General features: G+C 33.5%; 4 protein-coding genes across 13 annotated transcripts in view; 1 reads left to right on the forward strand and 3 right to left on the reverse strand.

Annotated features, from left to right (window-relative positions):
• Positions 1–2,993: 2,993 nt before the first annotated feature.
• LOC110026133 (photosystem II core complex proteins psbY, chloroplastic) lies at positions 2,994–3,943 on the reverse strand. The gene has a single exon (XM_020726956.1). The coding sequence runs from the start codon at positions 3,792–3,794 to the stop codon at positions 3,198–3,200; it is 597 nt and encodes a 198-aa protein (XP_020582615.1). The 5' UTR covers positions 3,795–3,943; the 3' UTR covers positions 2,994–3,197.
• A 3,815-nt stretch (positions 3,944–7,758) lies between these two features.
• Positions 7,759–13,210, forward strand: LOC110026147 (pentatricopeptide repeat-containing protein At1g80550, mitochondrial-like). 10 transcript variants are annotated; one of them, XM_020726974.1, is made up of 4 exons: positions 7,759–9,401; positions 9,782–9,819; positions 9,892–10,012; positions 12,892–13,210. In XM_020726974.1, exon 1 carries the CDS (start codon positions 7,941–7,943, stop codon positions 9,291–9,293), a length of 1,353 nt encoding a protein of 450 aa, XP_020582633.1. In that variant the 5' UTR covers positions 7,759–7,940; the 3' UTR covers positions 9,294–9,401; positions 9,782–9,819; positions 9,892–10,012; positions 12,892–13,210. The 10 variants fall into 10 exon arrangements, with proteins under 10 accessions (XP_020582633.1, XP_020582638.1, XP_020582639.1 ...); XM_020726979.1 differs by having other exon boundaries at positions 9,917–10,012; XM_020726980.1 differs by having other exon boundaries at positions 9,929–10,012.
• A 2,023-nt stretch (positions 13,211–15,233) lies between these two features.
• LOC110026128 (pentatricopeptide repeat-containing protein At5g39710-like) lies at positions 15,234–16,650 on the reverse strand. The gene is made up of 6 exons (XM_020726945.1): positions 16,498–16,650; positions 16,121–16,267; positions 15,912–15,964; positions 15,644–15,860; positions 15,484–15,557; positions 15,234–15,360 (listed from the first exon to the last, which is right to left on the reverse strand). Exons 1-6 carry the CDS (start codon positions 16,648–16,650, stop codon positions 15,234–15,236), a joined length of 771 nt encoding a protein of 256 aa, XP_020582604.1.
• Positions 15,783–17,369, reverse strand: part of LOC110026109 (putative pentatricopeptide repeat-containing protein At1g74580) — a 9,249-nt gene continuing 7,662 nt past the window's right edge. Inside the window, 1 exon segment of the mRNA XM_020726905.1 lies at positions 15,783–16,755. The gene's annotated coding sequence lies outside the window, so the exon portion shown is untranslated.

The following is a 17,369-nucleotide window of genomic DNA, read 5'->3' on the forward strand; positions in this document are numbered from 1 at the left end:
TCAAAAATTACATAAGGACGCGTCAAAAATTGATTAGCTTCATGAATGAAAATCATATGAATAAAATAAGATTACGCTAGCATGATAAAAATATTGAAATCTAAAATGGGATAACAATAACTATTTTTACATAGAATGCTTTTCCAACGGTTTTGGGCCTTAAAATTGACTCGAGGACCTCCAAATCCCACGTTCCACATCAACGCTTTATCTCTGTCTCTCTCCTCTCTCTAAGCTTTTTGGGCTAATTTAAAGAAAAATGAGAGAAAATGGGGGGCAAAAAATATATAATAAATTAGGGTACGTTCATAAATATTAAAAGGTAGATAACTAAATTGGAAACTTCACACTAATCAATACATGCAGCACTTTGATGCTTAAAAAACAACAAAAACAAATTAAGAAAATATGGCACGAGTTTGCACCAAATTATTGTAAAAAAACTCGTCCAAAAAAAAAGAGCAGATGAGATAGTCGCCCGATGGTTAGACATTTATTCTCGCAGGGAAAAGTTCCCATGTTCAGAAGCTCGCCAACCAAAAAAAAACAAAAAGGGGGATGGCACCAAAATATCCAATTGTACATGAATAACTCATCAATCATACTGGAAAATTCATTTTCATCATATTGGAGTATGTTGACCCATAATCCATGGATCACGTACAATTAGCAAGCATAATTATGATTGTAGAGAAATAAAAAACTATTGCCATTTGACTATCATATACACATAACAACCCAATGTAATCGTAATAAGCATTAACTTGGTTTAAAATAAAACTTAAAAAATAAGAAAAATACATACAGATGCTTGTAAATACTATTATGGGTCACAATTAAGATGAGTATTATACTACATATGAGCCAAAAAAAAAAAAATCAAGGATTTAAATTCTATAAAACTATAATACTTATTAAATGTTTGTGAATTTCTTAGTTTAAAAATTTTCCTTGTGATTTGATCCAAATGTGGGATTCACCAAAGTGAATATGAAATTTCATAACCTTCATATGTCATTGAAAAGGCCTCTCTGAAATTATTGAACTGCTCAATTATAACCAAATGGATAACACAAAAAAAAGGTGAGGCAGACGACAAATAGGCTAATGAGATCCTTCATCCAAGTAATTTTACACTTCCAATCAATAAAAGATGTCCCCCAGCATGAAGATCTTGCATAATATAAAGTAAATAAGCTTTATCATGCATAAAAGCACACAACTAGAATAAAAATATCTTAAGAAAATCCAATTCTTTGAACATTAGATATATCTGAATAAGGCATCTATAAATTAAATTTTTCTTGTTTTTTTGACACTCTAGTAAGCTTAAGGGACCCTCTTACAACCCTCGTAAAACCAAGATGTATATGACCCTCATAAAACCAAGATTTTTATTGCTCTATGAGTGCCAATTAAGAAGAATAAAGTCTTCCAAATTTCTAGCCTCCTCTCTTTAATCTCTTCTCTCAAATAAATCTTCCTATTATTCTGCTTGCTGACTTAAAAATGCTGGTTTTTTAACTTCATATAATAGATTTGATCATACAACTATGAATATTTGATTATAGTTCAACAAATTTTAAAAGTAGCTTTTTTCTTAGTTATATTAATATTTTCTTATGCAATATTGGTAATTATTTATATTACTCATAAACAGAAGCGTGTTTTTACCAATAAAAAATTTCAACCATTCATTTTAAATAGAATAACATTCATTAGTTTTATATTTAATCTCAACATATATCAATACTTTTATTTCATAGTGCAACTACATCAAATTATCTAACTTTCAATTAATCTCCTATTTTTAACTCCAAGATAATGTCAAGTTTTAGCTTTCATAATAGTATTTAACTCATTTTAACATAAAAATCTTAATTATTTATATAAAATTACCATTTGACCAAATGCCAATATTTTCCATAACTTCTAATCACATTCGTCAATTTTAAAAACACAAACTTTTCTAAGAGAAGGAACTTCCTAGAGCTCCAAAATATATCAACATTGTATCTTATCGAATCCATTTGATAATCATTTTAGATATGTTTAAATGTTTATAAGCTTTGATAATGTTCATTTATATAATACAGTATTATGATGTTTCTCTCATGTCACATCAAAACACAAGAAGATACAAGATTTTAAAAAAACAAATATAACATTCTAATGAGCATAACATAAATTAATTATATGACTTAAGATCATGTACATATTTCAAAAATATATCATATACTTTAAGCCACTTGCACTTAATACAAACACAGTTTTGCTACTTTCACATTAAATTTTCAAATTATCATATTTCTATAATAAAATTATCACAAGTAATTAAGAAATTATCCCCCACCACTTTCTGTAAGCCATCAAATAATTTTAGGACAAATAACTCTCATAAAAACTGAAGGACTAATTAGATATCCAATTACAAAAAGAAACTAGTGAATCTCTAACTTACAGAAAATTACAGATTAGACTTGAATCTATCACCCCAATCTGAGCTAAAGCATCTCATTCTATAGTTTCATTTCTGAAATATGCATCATAGATTTATATAAATATCAACATTTCCGTATTATGATGTTTCTCTCATGTCACATCATAACACAAGAAGATATAAGATTTAGAAAAAACTAAAAAAAAAAACAAATATATCATTCTAATGAGCATAACATAAATTAATTATATGACTTAATATCATGTACATATTTCAAAAATATATCATATATTTTAAGTCACTTGCACTTAATACAAACACAGTTTTGCTACTATCACATTAAATTTTCAAATTATCATATTTCTATAATAAAATTATCACAAGTAATTAAGAAATTATCCCCCACCACTTTCTGTAAGCCATCAAATAATTTTAGGACAAATAACTCTCATAAAAACTGAAGGACTAATTAGATATCCAATTACAAAAAGAAACTAGTGAATCTCTAACTTACAGAAAATTACAGATTAGACTTGAATCTATCACCCCAATCTGAGCTAAAGCATCTCATTCTATAGTTTCATTTCTGAAATATGCATCATAGATTTATATAAATATCAACATTTCCCTGCAAACAGACAGTACTCGCATCACACATAAATACAGAACCTGGATAATGAAAGCCCGATTATATAACAAAACGCTTTTAACCCAACAAAAAGAAGAATAAAAGGATACCATAGACACAGCAAATCAACTATCCAGACCTCATCTTATTGATCTGGTTTAACGCTGGCTGAAGTATATTGAACAGCACCCAAGCAATCGCCACACCCACTGGAACTAGCAACAGCAGGCCCCTATTATCCCTAGAAGCCGCCTCCGCGATCATCGCCACTTCTCCAGCTGATGCACTGGTTGCTGAGTTCAGGCCCAGTCCGAGCCCCAACCCAATGGCAATCCCTTTCACACTCCTCATCCTGTTGATCTGGTTCAACGCCGGCTGGAGAATGTTGAAAAGAACCCAACCGATAGCCGGAACTATGGGAATCAGGAGAGCAATGCCACGGCTGTCGCCATCGGCAATGTCGGCGATCTGTTGCACTGCAAGGGCGGCGTCGGCTGAGCTTAGGGAGGAGAATACCGCAGCAGCGATGGCAGAGGAGGTGAGGGATGGGAGAAAGGGTGGTTGCTGGGAGGCAAAGGCAAGGCCTTTTGGGAGGTTTTGAAGGGAGAGGAAGGCCGGGGTGGGTTTTGTCGCAGTGGCAGTTGTGAGCTTGGGAGGGGTGGGAGTGGATTTTGTGCCTAGCATCATCGTGGAGGTGGCGGCAGCGACGATGACGTTGGTGGCCATGACAGATGACGATTGAGGCTGTAGAGAAGTGTGAGGAAAAAAGGAAGAAGATGAGGTTAGGGTTTGTGCGTATTGCGGAGCATAATTTGGGCGGGGATGTAGTCACTGTCGTGGAAATGTTTGGAGCATGGATTGCCCAATGAGGTGGTGACAAGTGGATTCTCATCTTATCTTATCTTTGTGTTCCATGTTCTACAAATTAGGCCTCTACTTTTTATTGTTTATTTCAAGCTTTTCCATCTCCCATATGATTTACTAGCAATTTTCAAATGATTTATACTTTCCTTTCTTTGTCATTACATCTTTCTTTTTAAATAAATAGGAAAGTATCCATGTCAATACCAAGAGTGGGTGAATGATAACTAGTTAATATTATACTTCCATGTGATGTGGATTGATAGCATGTGAAACTCATTGAAAATGTAGAGTAGATAGACTTGCGGGTCATTGTTAATTTAGTCCTAGGTATATAGTCATAGTTTATAAGGGTTGACAACTTGGTAACTTGGTGGGTGGATAAGATGTCGCCATACTCATGGGAGGAATTACAACTTACTCATAGCCAAGGAAGAGATCGCCATGCTCAACTACAATAGCACACACAGTTAGTATTAATGGCATGCCTTCGACTATGACTCATTTGATCTAAATTGGGTTCCACCTAAATGTTGAGGAGAACTAATTAAGATAATGACATCAAAGTGTGGTTTTGACCAAGTTGGTCACTCTCATGGTGATGCTCTCAAAAAAGACTGATGTGCCTTAATTTACTCAACTCTATAAAACATTTGACTCTTTCAACTCATCATAAGAATATGTATAATCTCTAAGAGGTTGTTATATGAGGTAATTTGTTGGTTTGACAAAACCCAAGACCTAGAAAGGTGGATGACTGATCAAATTGATTACATTAAGTCAACATGAATATAACATATAGGTTGTGATCAATCAATAACTAATGGGAGGGTAACTTCTGTAACCCAACATGCCTATATGGTAAGGAATGACTTGATGAAAATGTAAATACCTAGCTTTGAGTGATATTGTTTGTCATTAAAAAAATATATGATTTGAAAAATGTTGATGTTGATTCTCCATCTCAATACCTCATCTCATAATTTGGTAATAAAAGAGGCCTCATTTTTTTATTGACAGTATGGAAGGGGATGCCAACCATTAGACTATCAATAAAAATTGATGTGCAAATGTATTAGACAATGGCTTATTACAACTTCCTCAACAAGAAGAAAGGTAGCCTTCAATTTCAATGTACTTAAGATCAAAACATAGCCACAAGAAAATAATAAGCAGGTGGTTATATATTATGTTATTGAGACATGCATATTTCACCTCTATCATAATAGGAACTCACTTGAAAATGTGTAAATGATAACAAGCTAAACCTAGAAACCAAGCATATTTACTCACTTGAAAATGAGTAAATGTTAACAAGCTAAACCTATAAATTTTTAAACTTTGGCCATCACAATTGCAAGGTGAATGGTAGCTTATAAAATATATATATATATATATAAAAATATCCATCAATGAATTGCTTAGGACCAAATAATATTAAAAATTAAAATTTACTAACTTTTGCAAGCTCAACTTGATTTTTTCAGTTTTCTTATCAAGGCATCATTGTCCATTTTCTCTCTCAATGATAGAGAAAATGAGAGGCCTTCATTACAAAGTTTTCTTAGGGAATGGGGAGATCAATAAAAGCATTGATGATGAAGTCATCATGAGTGATGGAAAGAATTATTGTGTTAGCTTTTAGAGGTAGAGATGAGGTGAATGCATGAAATGAATTGTGTGTGTGTGTGTGTGTGTGTGTGTGTGTGTGTGTGTGTGTGTGTGTTATAATTGTTTATGTTGATAACAGTGCACTTTTTATAGAAGATTTATGGAGTTATATTACTTTGTTTGTTGCGAATATCCAAAGTCTTTGGATTATATTAAGGGATTTTAATTTTATTTGTAGGTTTGAGGAGAAAGTAGGTGGTTCTCCAAGTATTCCTTAAAAGCTTATTGATTTTAATGATTGTATTCTTAAAACTAGTTTATTGGAGCTTCATAGTTATGGACATCTTTGGAGTTGGTTTAATTACCAACTTAACAATCGTATCATTGGATCAAGCTTTATGTAATTAACAATACTTTGATATATTTTCTCATTCTTATCTAAAAGTTATGGATTCATTTTCCTCTGACTATTGGTCTATTTTGGTTTACTTGGATAATTTGAGTAATTTGCATGGTAGATTCATGTACAAGAATTATTGGAGTTATTGCTATAATTATTTTTCATTTATTAGTTATGCTTAGAGTCTTTTTATAAAAGGTAGTCCTTTATTTACTTTTATTTATTGAATTAAAGAGCGTTAAAATAAATCTTAAAAATACTCAATGGAACTCTTCAATTTTTTGTCTGAATCTATTAAAAATCTTAAAATTTAGCATAATAATATTATGAACCAATTGGATATTATTCTCATTAACAAGAATGTACTCTCTTTAGCTTCTCACAATAAAAAAGAGTTTTGTACTACTTTATTAAATGATTATGAATGAGCTAAACAAATAACTTAATGCCCTTGGCATACTAAAGTGAAAGATGACGCTAAATTTCTTTATCAAAAAGTTAAATTAGACATTATTCTACTTTTATAAAAGATTTTTCATTCAATAATCTTTAGTTAAAAGTGAAGAAGATATTGCTAGCGAATCTCTCTTTCTACCTTCTCTTTTAAACAGTAAATGGGTTGTTTTCAGTGATTTTATTAATTATTTCTTTTTTAAAAATATTATCTCTCCTGTTGAATGCAATTATTTACTCGTAGATTTTTCAGATGAGGAGACTAAGCAAGCTTTCTTTATTATTGGTCCTAACAAACCTTCTAAGCTTGATGGTTTTACTTCTAATTATTTTAAAGACTCATGGCAAATTATTGGTTGTAACTACATTAAAGTTGTTAATTATTTATTATGTACTTCTAAAATGTCTCGTATGATTAAACATTTCTTCATTGCTATCATTCCTAAAAAGCCCAGAGCAAAACATTTTAATGTTTTTAGGCATATTGTGTAATATTATCTATAAGGTTATTGATATCTTATTTTATAATAATTTAAAGCTTATTCCTCTCATGAGATTTATTGTGCCCAAGATATTTTCATTAAAGATGGAAAAATTATAGATAATATCATATTGACTAATGAAATGTTGTTTGGTTTTAATTCTATCAATGCTTCAAAAAAATTATATTCTAAGTTTGATTTAAGGAAAATTTTTATAGTGTGAACATATCTTTTCTTCTTTGATAGAATGAAATGTATGAGCTTTCTTTCTATCTTTATTAAATCAATTAAAGCTGGCACTATAGCATCCTTTTCTCAATTATTGTTAATAGTGAATTATAGGATTACTTTTCTACCACCTCTGGCATTTGTTAGTGTGTCTTATTTCCCCTTAAATTTTTGTCATCGTTATGGATGCATTATCTTTCTTATCTGATTCTCATATGCATATTCTTACTAATGGTGACTAAAAATATTCCCATTTAAAGCTTATTCCTCTACATAGTTAAAACTAAACAAAAAGAAATAGACAAAGATAGAGGCTCCATCACACATTTCAACTTCTAAACTTTAACAATAGCTATCTACAAATTATGTTAGAATGGATGCTTTTCAATTTAAAACCCAACCAGAGCTAAAGCCCATTCCTTTGAGCCATCAAGAACTTTTTTATAGAGAAAGAAACCCGATCAAAGGAATTTAAAACATATGACAAATTAAAATTAGTAGGACTAGTAAGATTAGAAGAAAGAAGACTCTTCTAATTGAGAATAGGGCTTAGGCCAAGATGATATTGAGAAGAAGAAGCAAGAGGTGGGGAAGAAAAGCCCCCAAAACAAGAAAGAAAACTAGTAGAAAAAGAAATAGGGAAGAATAAATGAAGTTTTCCAAGAGAGAGGGAAAACAAGAGTAAAAATCATCAAACCCTAGAGGAGATCCGGAATGTCTCCAAGCAAAACCCTACAATTTTTAACCAGTCAGTGGTAAGAATGGCAAATGGACATATAAGCAGAAGCCGATTTTCCTACCAAATTGCACCCAAAACCCTGAGCCAGACTTCTTATTATGCCCTTATTCTTCCTCCATCGCCTCTGCATAATCTTCCCACGCCACCGTACACTCCACACTCTCTCCTCGCCACCACCGCCGCCGCCGCCGCCGCCGCCGCCGCTTCGGCCTCCGCCGATCAAGTTCGACAACGACACCATTATTGCCACGCTCTCCTCCTACTCCAACGACTGGAACCGCGCCCTCGAATTTTTCCACTGGATCTCTTCTACCCCTGGATTCTCCCACTCGTCAGCCACTCTCACCGCCATTGTCGACGTCCTCGGTAAGCACTTTGAGTTCGACCGTGCATGGTCCCTCCTATCCTCCTACCCCTCTCTCCCCGACCGATCCACCTTTCGCTCCCTCTTCAACCGCCTCGCTGCCGCCCGCCTCGTTTCAGACGCCCTTATCGCTCTCGATCGATCCGCTGCCTTCGGACTCCGCGACCGTCAAACCTTCCTTCAACTCATTGACGCGCTCTGTGCCCACCGCCTTACTCCCGAGGCCTACGATCTCTGCTTCAAAAATCCCCCCTTTTCTGTCAACTGTGACACCAAGGCTCATAACCTCCTCCTTCAAGGATGGCTCAAGATGGGCTGGTGGGGCCAATGCCGGCGCTTTTGGGAGGAGATGGATTCTCGGGGCGTTGAGAAGGATCTTCATTCCTACTCCATCTTCATGGACATTGTGTCCAAATCAGGGAAGCCCTGGAAGACCATTAAACTCTATAAAGAAGTGAAGAACAAAGGTATTTCGCTGGATGCTGTTGCTTATAATACTGTAATTCAGGCTGCAGGCCATTGCGATGGTGCTGAAAGAGCTATTAGGATGTACAGGGAAATGCTTGACTCTGGCTGCAAACCAACTGGCGCAACATTCAATACTATCGTGAATCTGCTCTGCAGTGAAGGGAGGGTGAGGGAAGGGTATAGGTTTCTGGGTGAGATGAAGAAGATGGGGTGCGAGCCAGATGTGATAACATACCATTGCTTCTTCCGGCATTCAAGCCGACCACAAGAAATCTTGTGGCTCTTTGAAAGGATGGTGGCCACTGGCTGTAGGCCACGGATGGATACTTATGTGATGTTGATAAAGAAGTTTGGGAGGTGGGGATTCTTGAGGCCAGTTTTTAAGGTCTGGAAAGTGATGGAAGAGCATGGATGTAGCCCTGATGCGTTTGCTTACAATGCCTTCATTGATGCATTGTTGCAGAAAGGGATGGTAGAAATGGCAAGGAAATATAATCAGGAAATGGTGTTGAAAGGGCTTTCTGCCAAGTTAAGGAAGGATTTTGAGACCAAGTTGGTTAGTTGGCAATCTGGAGATGAAGATAACAATAATCATTGTTCAGTGAATGTTACATTGTGAAGATGTCTTCTTACGAGCTGTTTACAAGAAGAACACAATGGAAGGAGCGATTCCTGGAGTTGGAATGCGGAATTTTATCTTATGCATCAGATGAACTGCGAGTTATAGGTGGGTGAAATTCAACAACTTTTTTTTGTCCAGTTCATGAAATCTGATTAATTAACGGAGAGATGTTGATGATTGTCAGCTTGCCTACAAAGCTGATGCTTACATAAATGGTTTTCACAGAGTTAAATAACATTAGGAAGATACCATGGAAAAGAAGTTTTAATGGGGTGTAATTATGTTATTTATTTGACCTATTGGAGAATGATAGTTTCTGAGTGTTATTTTTTGTGTGAACTAAACAAAATGTAAGAGAAGAAGTGAACAAACTGAAGTTGGCAGTTTTATTTTCATCAAGAAGCAAGCAGTCGCCTTTATAGACCAGTATTCAAATTTGAAGTGATTCCTCTTGGTTTAAAAATCACATAATTCTTTTCGTGCAGAGCAAGTTGTTCACAAGAACAACCCCATGCTATTATAGGTATGAAATCTCTCTCTCTCTCTCTCTTTCTGTCAAATTCCTAGCTTTGTGGCCTTTTTTGATTATCCTCAGACCGAATAAGAAAAGAGGTTGACAGATTGTGTTTTAGCCGTCAACAGGAAAGCTTTACTGTATAATAATGAAAGGATTGCACAGAACGACTTATTTAGAACTGGTATTTGAGCAAGAGATGGTATGTAATTAGTGAATCTGTGTTGGTTGGCCTTATATCTTTGTTAAACAGATGACTGATATGAAATTAAAGATTTGATCTATAATTATTTTCACAGCATCTCTTTATCCTACATATTTCTGTGTTCCTTAATTTAGTGAAGTTAACTAGCTTATTACTTAGAGTTTTATGGATCTTGTTAATCATGTTGGCACTAGTCTTCAGAGATATGCACTATGTTAACAAATCCTTTATCCTGCATATTTCTGTGTTCCTTAATTTAGTACAGTTAACTAGCTTATTATTTAGAGTTTTATGGATCTTGTTAATCATGTTGACACTAGTCTTCAGAGATATGCACTATGTTAACAAATGATTATCACAACTCTTGCTGTATCCTGTAGCAAAAAAATACCGATTTCCCCTTTTTTTGGGTGAAGAGGTTGGGAGTTGTCGGCATGTTAAGGGGGCGAGTTGGGACTTAAGATATATATAACAAATGATTACCCCTTTATTTGGTCCTGTCTACATTTTCTTCTTAAGATATATATTTTTATGCTAGCAATTTCTGCTTCCTATGGCAATTAAGCATGGAATTCTTATGAATTTTTGTAGCAATCTCCGACATCATGTTTATTATTTATTTATTTATTTATTTTGTGGGCATGCTGCATATTTTCCTTGTTCGAACATAGGTTAAGACATGATACAAAGATTTCACATAATTAGTTTGGATTTATGTTCTGCAAGTCTACCATGGAAGCTATACATTTATTGAGAGGTTTGATGGAGAAATACAGAGAGAGTAAGGATGATTTATATATGATTTCTATTGATTTAGAAAAAAATTACGATAAGATTCCAATATAAGTCCTTTGGAGAGTTCTATAGAAGAAATATTTTGATATGACTTATATCCAAGTCATTAAAAATATATATACTAGAATTGTTACTTGTGTTCAAACAGGAGGATTAACCAAGTATTTTCCTATTTCAGTTGAATTACATCAATGATCGACTTTAGGCCCATATTTTTTTTGCTTTAGTTATGGATGCTCTTATTGGAAATTTACAAGAGGATATACCTTTTTGTATGTTTTCTGCTTATGATATCCTTTTTGTGGATAAGATTAAAGAAATGGTTCAGGAAAAACTTGAATTATGGAGGTCTATATCGGAGTTTAAAGGCCTTTATTTGAGTCGATTTAAAATTGAGTACATGACGCGTAATTTTAGTAGTAGTAGCTTTAGTAGCAGAGTTGTAATTATGGGTGATCAAATCATTTAAAGATGTAAACATTTTAGATATATCGGGTTTATCGTTCAAAGTGATGGTGATATAAATGTGGATGCTATTAGTAGAATTCAAGTTGGTTGGCTGAAGTGAAGGAATGCATTGGGCCTAGTATGTGATAGAAAAGCGACTCTTAGACTTAAAGGAAAATTTTATAAGATGGTGGTGAGACCTGCAATGCTACGACACAGAATGTTAGCCTTTAAAAGAGAAGCATAAAATAAATTTAAGTTTTGCTATGATGAAAATGCTTAGGTAGATAAAATGCGAAACAAATCTATTCGTGAAAGGGTTGCTGTAGCTCCAGTGGCAGACAGGATTAGAGAGGGTTGCCTTGGATGGTTTGGTCACATTAAACGTCGACCGTCTGATGAATGGTTAGCAGAGTAGATGTTTTAGTTTCAATTTATGTTAAGAAAGACAGAGATAAACCCAAAAATATATGGGCATACTGTATAAAAAATGATCTTAAGCTATTAGAATTAAATGAAAATATGACACTCTATAGGACACAGTAAAGAAAAAGGATTCATGTAGCCCACCCCATTTAGTGGGATAAAGATTTTTTTTGTTTTTATTGTTGTTGTTGCGGCATACATTTTCCTATGCTACTAAAATTAAATCATGGCATGCCTCTTATGTGGAGTGCTTCAGTGCTAGCAATACACAATTTTGATTAAGTTTGTGGACTTCAATGTATATTTACTAATTGTTAATCTAACAACATCCCTAAATCTTTCTTACCCAAGGTTTTGTCCATGGTGTAAAATAGTGCAATTGATTGTTGAACTACTTCCTGCCTGTGAGGCAATGTGTAAGACTTGAGGTGTTTTGAGACATAAGCATCATAAACAAGCTATATGTAATAATAAGTATTATATTAACATCAAAGTATGTCCCAACATCAAATCATGAAATATAAAAAGTTTGATAGAAACATTAAGATAAGATAAAATACCAAAGTGAGAACATAACCATTCAAAATAAGTTCAACAGAGTAAGCATCTCTGCCACTCCTACATCATGATAAGCATATAAAAACTAAAATTAAAAATTTTAAGTTTAGAAGTTCCCATCACTCTGGTATATCTTCATTAGAATCATTGACATTATAAAATGATTACTCTCATGTCTCACTGTGAATTGTATCAATATTGTCCCAACATCATCAATCTTATGTATATTTCTCTTTTATAGTAGATAAAATTCAACAAGAATAGTAGGTAAAGTCTAAAATAATGGCGATATTGATTTTTATAACTTCAATGTCATAAATTTGTGTAGTTTTTCTTTTTATCTGTTAATTTCTTATTGAATTTTTTTAGACATATTGATCTTACTTATATATTTTAGTTTATAAAAAAATCCAAGCCCTATCATTATTAGCCGCATGCCTCATGATAAAAAATCTCCAAAAAAAAGCCGAGGCACACCTTGTATTGCACAATTTTAATCAATGTTTGTGATTAGCATCGGCAATATTCTTTTTGTTGATTTGAAAAAAAAATCAGATCATTTATTTTGATGATATAAAACTCGATATAGCCGACATACTTGTGATTTTTCATTAAACCGACATACTTATGATTTTGTTTGTTCATTGCAGGCATATGTCAAAATAACCACAAACAAGACCGTTAGAGATTTTTTTAGTATTGCAGAAGTACAATTCGGCTATTTAATCATGCCTGGAATATGGAGTGCAGTCTAGGATTATTTATTTGTATTTTCAATGTGTATTTTCATATGAATTTAATGAAAATAGGCCATTTGTCTGAAGAGTGTACAAATACATCAAAATCACTAGAAATCATTGCACGTATAGTGTGTAATTAGGCAGCTGATTCCCTTGTTTTTCTGATGGATTTTTTCGACTTTGGTGAAATTTGGATATTACAGCACTGTAAATTACGCCCTCATTTTTGCCGTCATTTTTGGGCCACCCTAATATCTATGAATGATTCACCCGTTTCAGCCATATAATAGCCACCAAAATGTGCCAAATTTTGAATTATATAATGTTCATTTTCCATCTTCAGCTTGCAAATGTTCTATTTTGTTTAGTTAATACTTATGTTTTGCAAATGTTGAAGTTTAGTTGTTAGATATGGAAATACATAAGAATTGGGTGATATGCATGTAAATCTTTCTATTTATTTACATCCACAGTGTTGAAAGTGAATTCCTGCATTAATAAATCTGCTCCTATTGAATGGACCTTCAGCCAATCTTCTGAGAATAAGCAGTATTATCAATATAAATAATCTAGTCTACTTAAGAAGAACGATTTGAATCAACATACACTCCTTGCATATTTTGGCAACATCATTTGCATTCCACAAACAAACTTTGAGCATTGTGTTGGATAAACATTCAACAACAATAATTCATCTCTCAGGAACTACATATTCAGTTTTTTTTTTCTTATTTTTTGCAGCAGTTTATGCTCATCTCATTTGGGTTGCGCTTGAAGAGGAAAATTTTCAATTGTTGGATAGGAAAGTCATTGAAGCACATTTGATCGCGAGTTTTCTATTGTCTTGAATGATACCTGGCCTGAAAATGCAATGACTTAATCCATGATTCTTTTCCTTCCTCTCCTCAAGCCCTTCTCTCCTGTTGAAAAATAACAAGTTTTAAATTATTTATTTTTAACTACTTTGTCACTTGTAAATATTTTAAGTAAATCGTCTACATGAATTTTTAACTAGCTATTGTATTAAGATGGAAGCAGTACCCTAATTTTTCCCACAGTTTTAATTTCAGCATTAAATTATTATTCTATTCATAAAATATACTTTAATTTAAATAGCACAGAACTATATAAATATTTTTTTACTTGCAATTTTGAAATACATGGAACATATTTATATAGTTATATATATATATATCACTAACTTATATAAGAGCTGAACCAGATAAAAAAAAACTAAAAGAAATCATCAAACCAGAAATAAAAAATACATTAATTATATACATATAAAATACCATTCTTAACATCTTTTACCATGTTTAATTATAAAAACTATGGCCTTCTTTAACTAATTTTCTATTTATTTAGGAAGGTGCTACATAATTGGAAAATTTGATTGCAGGATATATCCTCCAAGCTACGCACCCATATACATATATATTATGTGACTAATGTAGAATATTTAAAAATTAGAGAAATTTATATACATAACCACAATTCATATGAATGTTATATATCTAACACCTAAAGTTTAATATTTGTATTGACAAAAACTTTGGTGTTATAAACTTATTCAATAAAAAAAAAAGGTACACGTCACTCATAAAAATTGAACAATAATGATTGTTTTTTTATTAAAAAAAATGAAGTTAAAGATTTGAGTTGTATGCATATAAATATCAAAATTGAAGAGTTGGATATGAAAACATACAAGAATTCTGTGGAATGCATGTAAATGCCCCTTAAAATTATTTAAACCATTTTTTGCCTTACTTGCTCGGAGGGCAGTGCTTGCAGTTTTATTTCTTCTGCAATATTCTTCGTGAGTATTTGGACCGATGCCTTTTCCTGAAAAGCTTCGTATTCCTGATTCCATCATAAAAGAGTTCATGCGCAAAACATGATATATAACCTTTTCTCAGCAGCTCTTCTAACAGTTTCTTAGGTGCTGCAATTTCTTTCTTATTACTACCAGCAATGGTGTCCACAATCTCTGGAACTGCTCCATGATCCACCATTATATGTATAGTTCTGACGGCCTCTTCCACTCTATGATCCAAAAAGAGACAATTCATCACTTTCCCGATCGTCATCATCCACAGAACAAATCCATTACTAATAACTTCCATCAGGAGTTTCTAGGCACGGTCAAACTTTCCGATGTTGCAGAAACCAAAAATCATAACACGAAAAGCATACGCATCCTATCAACAACTACTTCCAAAGCTCTCTCCACATTCAATACCTTGCAGAAATCATATACCAATGCAGAAATCATATACCAATATGTTGAAGGTGAAAACGTTGAGTAAGAAGCCTTTAGCAATGGCATTATTCATGACTGCGTTAGCAAGAGACATATTCCTCATTTTACACAAACTGCTGTTTATAACATTGTAAGTCCAAGAATCAGGATTACAGCCATTTTCTATCATTTCACTCAACAGATCCAAAGCTTGCAAAATATTTCACTGACGATAGAGCCCCTTAAAGAGCGAATTATACAAAACAGCATCAGGCGGAAAGCCTTTGGTTAAAGCCTCATCGAACAGTTCTATAGCCCGATTTATATCACCTTCCTCGCATAAACCATTGACCAATGAGCAATATGTCACCCCATTAGGCACGAATCCTTTGAAATTTGCATCTTTCAGGCATTCTGTACCCGGGCTGATTTGCAATACCCATCAATTATTGTGTTGTATGTGAAATCATCAGGAAAGCATCCTCTGTTTACCATTTCAAGAAGATAGCTCTCCGCTTCATCAACCTTTGAGTTCTTGCAGAGACCAGAGATAAGCGTATTATAAATAATTACATCACGAGTCAGATCCTTATCCAATAACTCAGACAAACTTATAGCCTCCTTTATCTTGAATACTCTACAAAGACCTTAAGTTAGTATATTGTATGTATACAAATAAAGAATAAACCTCTCTTCGTAACTTTTGCAAGAAGCCTGCTGCTCTAAAAGACATCTCCTTTTCTACAAAGCACATGTATAAGTTTATTAATTGTAAAAGACATCTCCTTTTCTACAAAGCACATGTATAAGTTTATTAATTGTAAAAGACATCTCCTTTTCTACAAAGCACATGTATAAGTTTATTAATTGTAACTATATCAGGACAAACATATATACCAAGCATCTCATCAAACAACTCGCATGCTTCACCTGGAGGTTTTCTTGATACAGCCCACAAATAACATTGCAGTATGTGATTGCATTAACATCATACCCTCTTTCTGGCAAGTTCCTAAGTAGCCTAAGGGCTGTGGCCTTCTTGTTCTACAAAATGAATTTATCCTTAGTGAATGTATAAACTTCAGGGATGATTCATTTCTCAAGCATCCTCAGATAAACTTTGTGAGATTGATCAGTGTATCCGTATTCGACTAAAATGTTCATAATCGTATTGCACGATAAAACTGTGGGCTCACAGTAAAAGATCCATTCTCTCAAAGGTGTCTACAGCATCTGGAATCCTCCCCTTCACCCCACTTCTTCATCACACTAACATAAATGCCTTCAAGCAAAGAGTTCACCACTTTCCTTCTCATCTCTGAAATTACTCTATTCATCGCTTCAAACTCCCCTAGTTTTTCCACCATGCACTTGTAGGTGGAGCGATCGTGCTCAAATCCCTTATCCTTCACGACAGAAGTGAACATTCTAGTGCCTTAAGAGGATCTTTCTGGCATTTTATAACAGGAAGCACATGCTTGGGGAAGTAATGTGGCTAATTACCTGCTTCGAGCTCTCAACTGATTTGGCTCCTGCAAATTACCAATTGGCTATGCAAACTTTACCAAAGTGAAAAGATCATGACAATATCAAATTAGAGAAGTTTACAATTCCCAAAGAATTATCATATAGGGATACAAACATTCAACTAGTGATTTATAATCAATTATACTTTGTAAGAAAGAAGATTGTCCAAGCAAAATTCACAAATAACGCAATGATATATTAAATTATGCAAATAAAGATCAAAGTCAACCATTTATATGCGTAAAAATGAAGCCTTTGAGTGAACAAAACAAGACTCATTTATAGGCTTCTCCAAATATAAAATCCACAACTGGATAGTGACTTCCGTTAAAATATACTTGGTGCCTATTATAAATTCTATAAAGCACTCTCGACAAGCCCGTCATATTTTATGTTGCTCTAAATGAACACCAAAAACGCGCCCCACAAGATGAGTGTACTCACTACTTACTATGAGCTAGAGAAAGAGAAAATAAAACCGAACAGATCTCATATATTCAATGTTTTAAATAAGCGAACACGATATTACAAGTAATACTTCATCTCGAAAGATAAGAATATCACTCAATAATAGTCTAAATTATTCAAATTAAGAAATTTATGATATTTATTTGGTCTG

This window comes from Phalaenopsis equestris, unplaced genomic scaffold (assembly GCF_001263595.1).
Source record: "Phalaenopsis equestris unplaced genomic scaffold, ASM126359v1 Scaffold000352, whole genome shotgun sequence".
NCBI classification, from domain to species: Eukaryota; Viridiplantae; Streptophyta; class Magnoliopsida; order Asparagales; family Orchidaceae; genus Phalaenopsis; species Phalaenopsis equestris.

Bases quoted from the DNA above. Each gene is read 5' to 3' on its own strand.
- LOC110026133 (XM_020726956.1), bottom strand. From the start codon at position 3,794: ATGGCCACCAACGTCATCGTCGCTGCCGCCACCTCCACGATGATGCTA.
- LOC110026147 (XM_020726973.1), top strand. From the start codon at position 7,941: ATGCCCTTATTCTTCCTCCATCGCCTCTGCATAATCTTCCCACGCCAC.
- LOC110026128 (XM_020726945.1), bottom strand. From the start codon at position 16,650: ATGTTCACTTCTGTCGTGAAGGATAAGGGATTTGAGCACGATCGCTCC. The intron at 15,861-15,911 runs GTTTATTCTTTA...AGGTCTTTGTAG, and splicing joins TGCAAAAGTTACGAAGAGAG to AGTATTCAAGATAAAGGAGG. The intron at 15,558-15,643 runs GTACAGAATGCC...GGTTTATGCGAG, and splicing joins GGTATTGCAAATCAGCCCGG to GAAGGTGATATAAATCGGGC.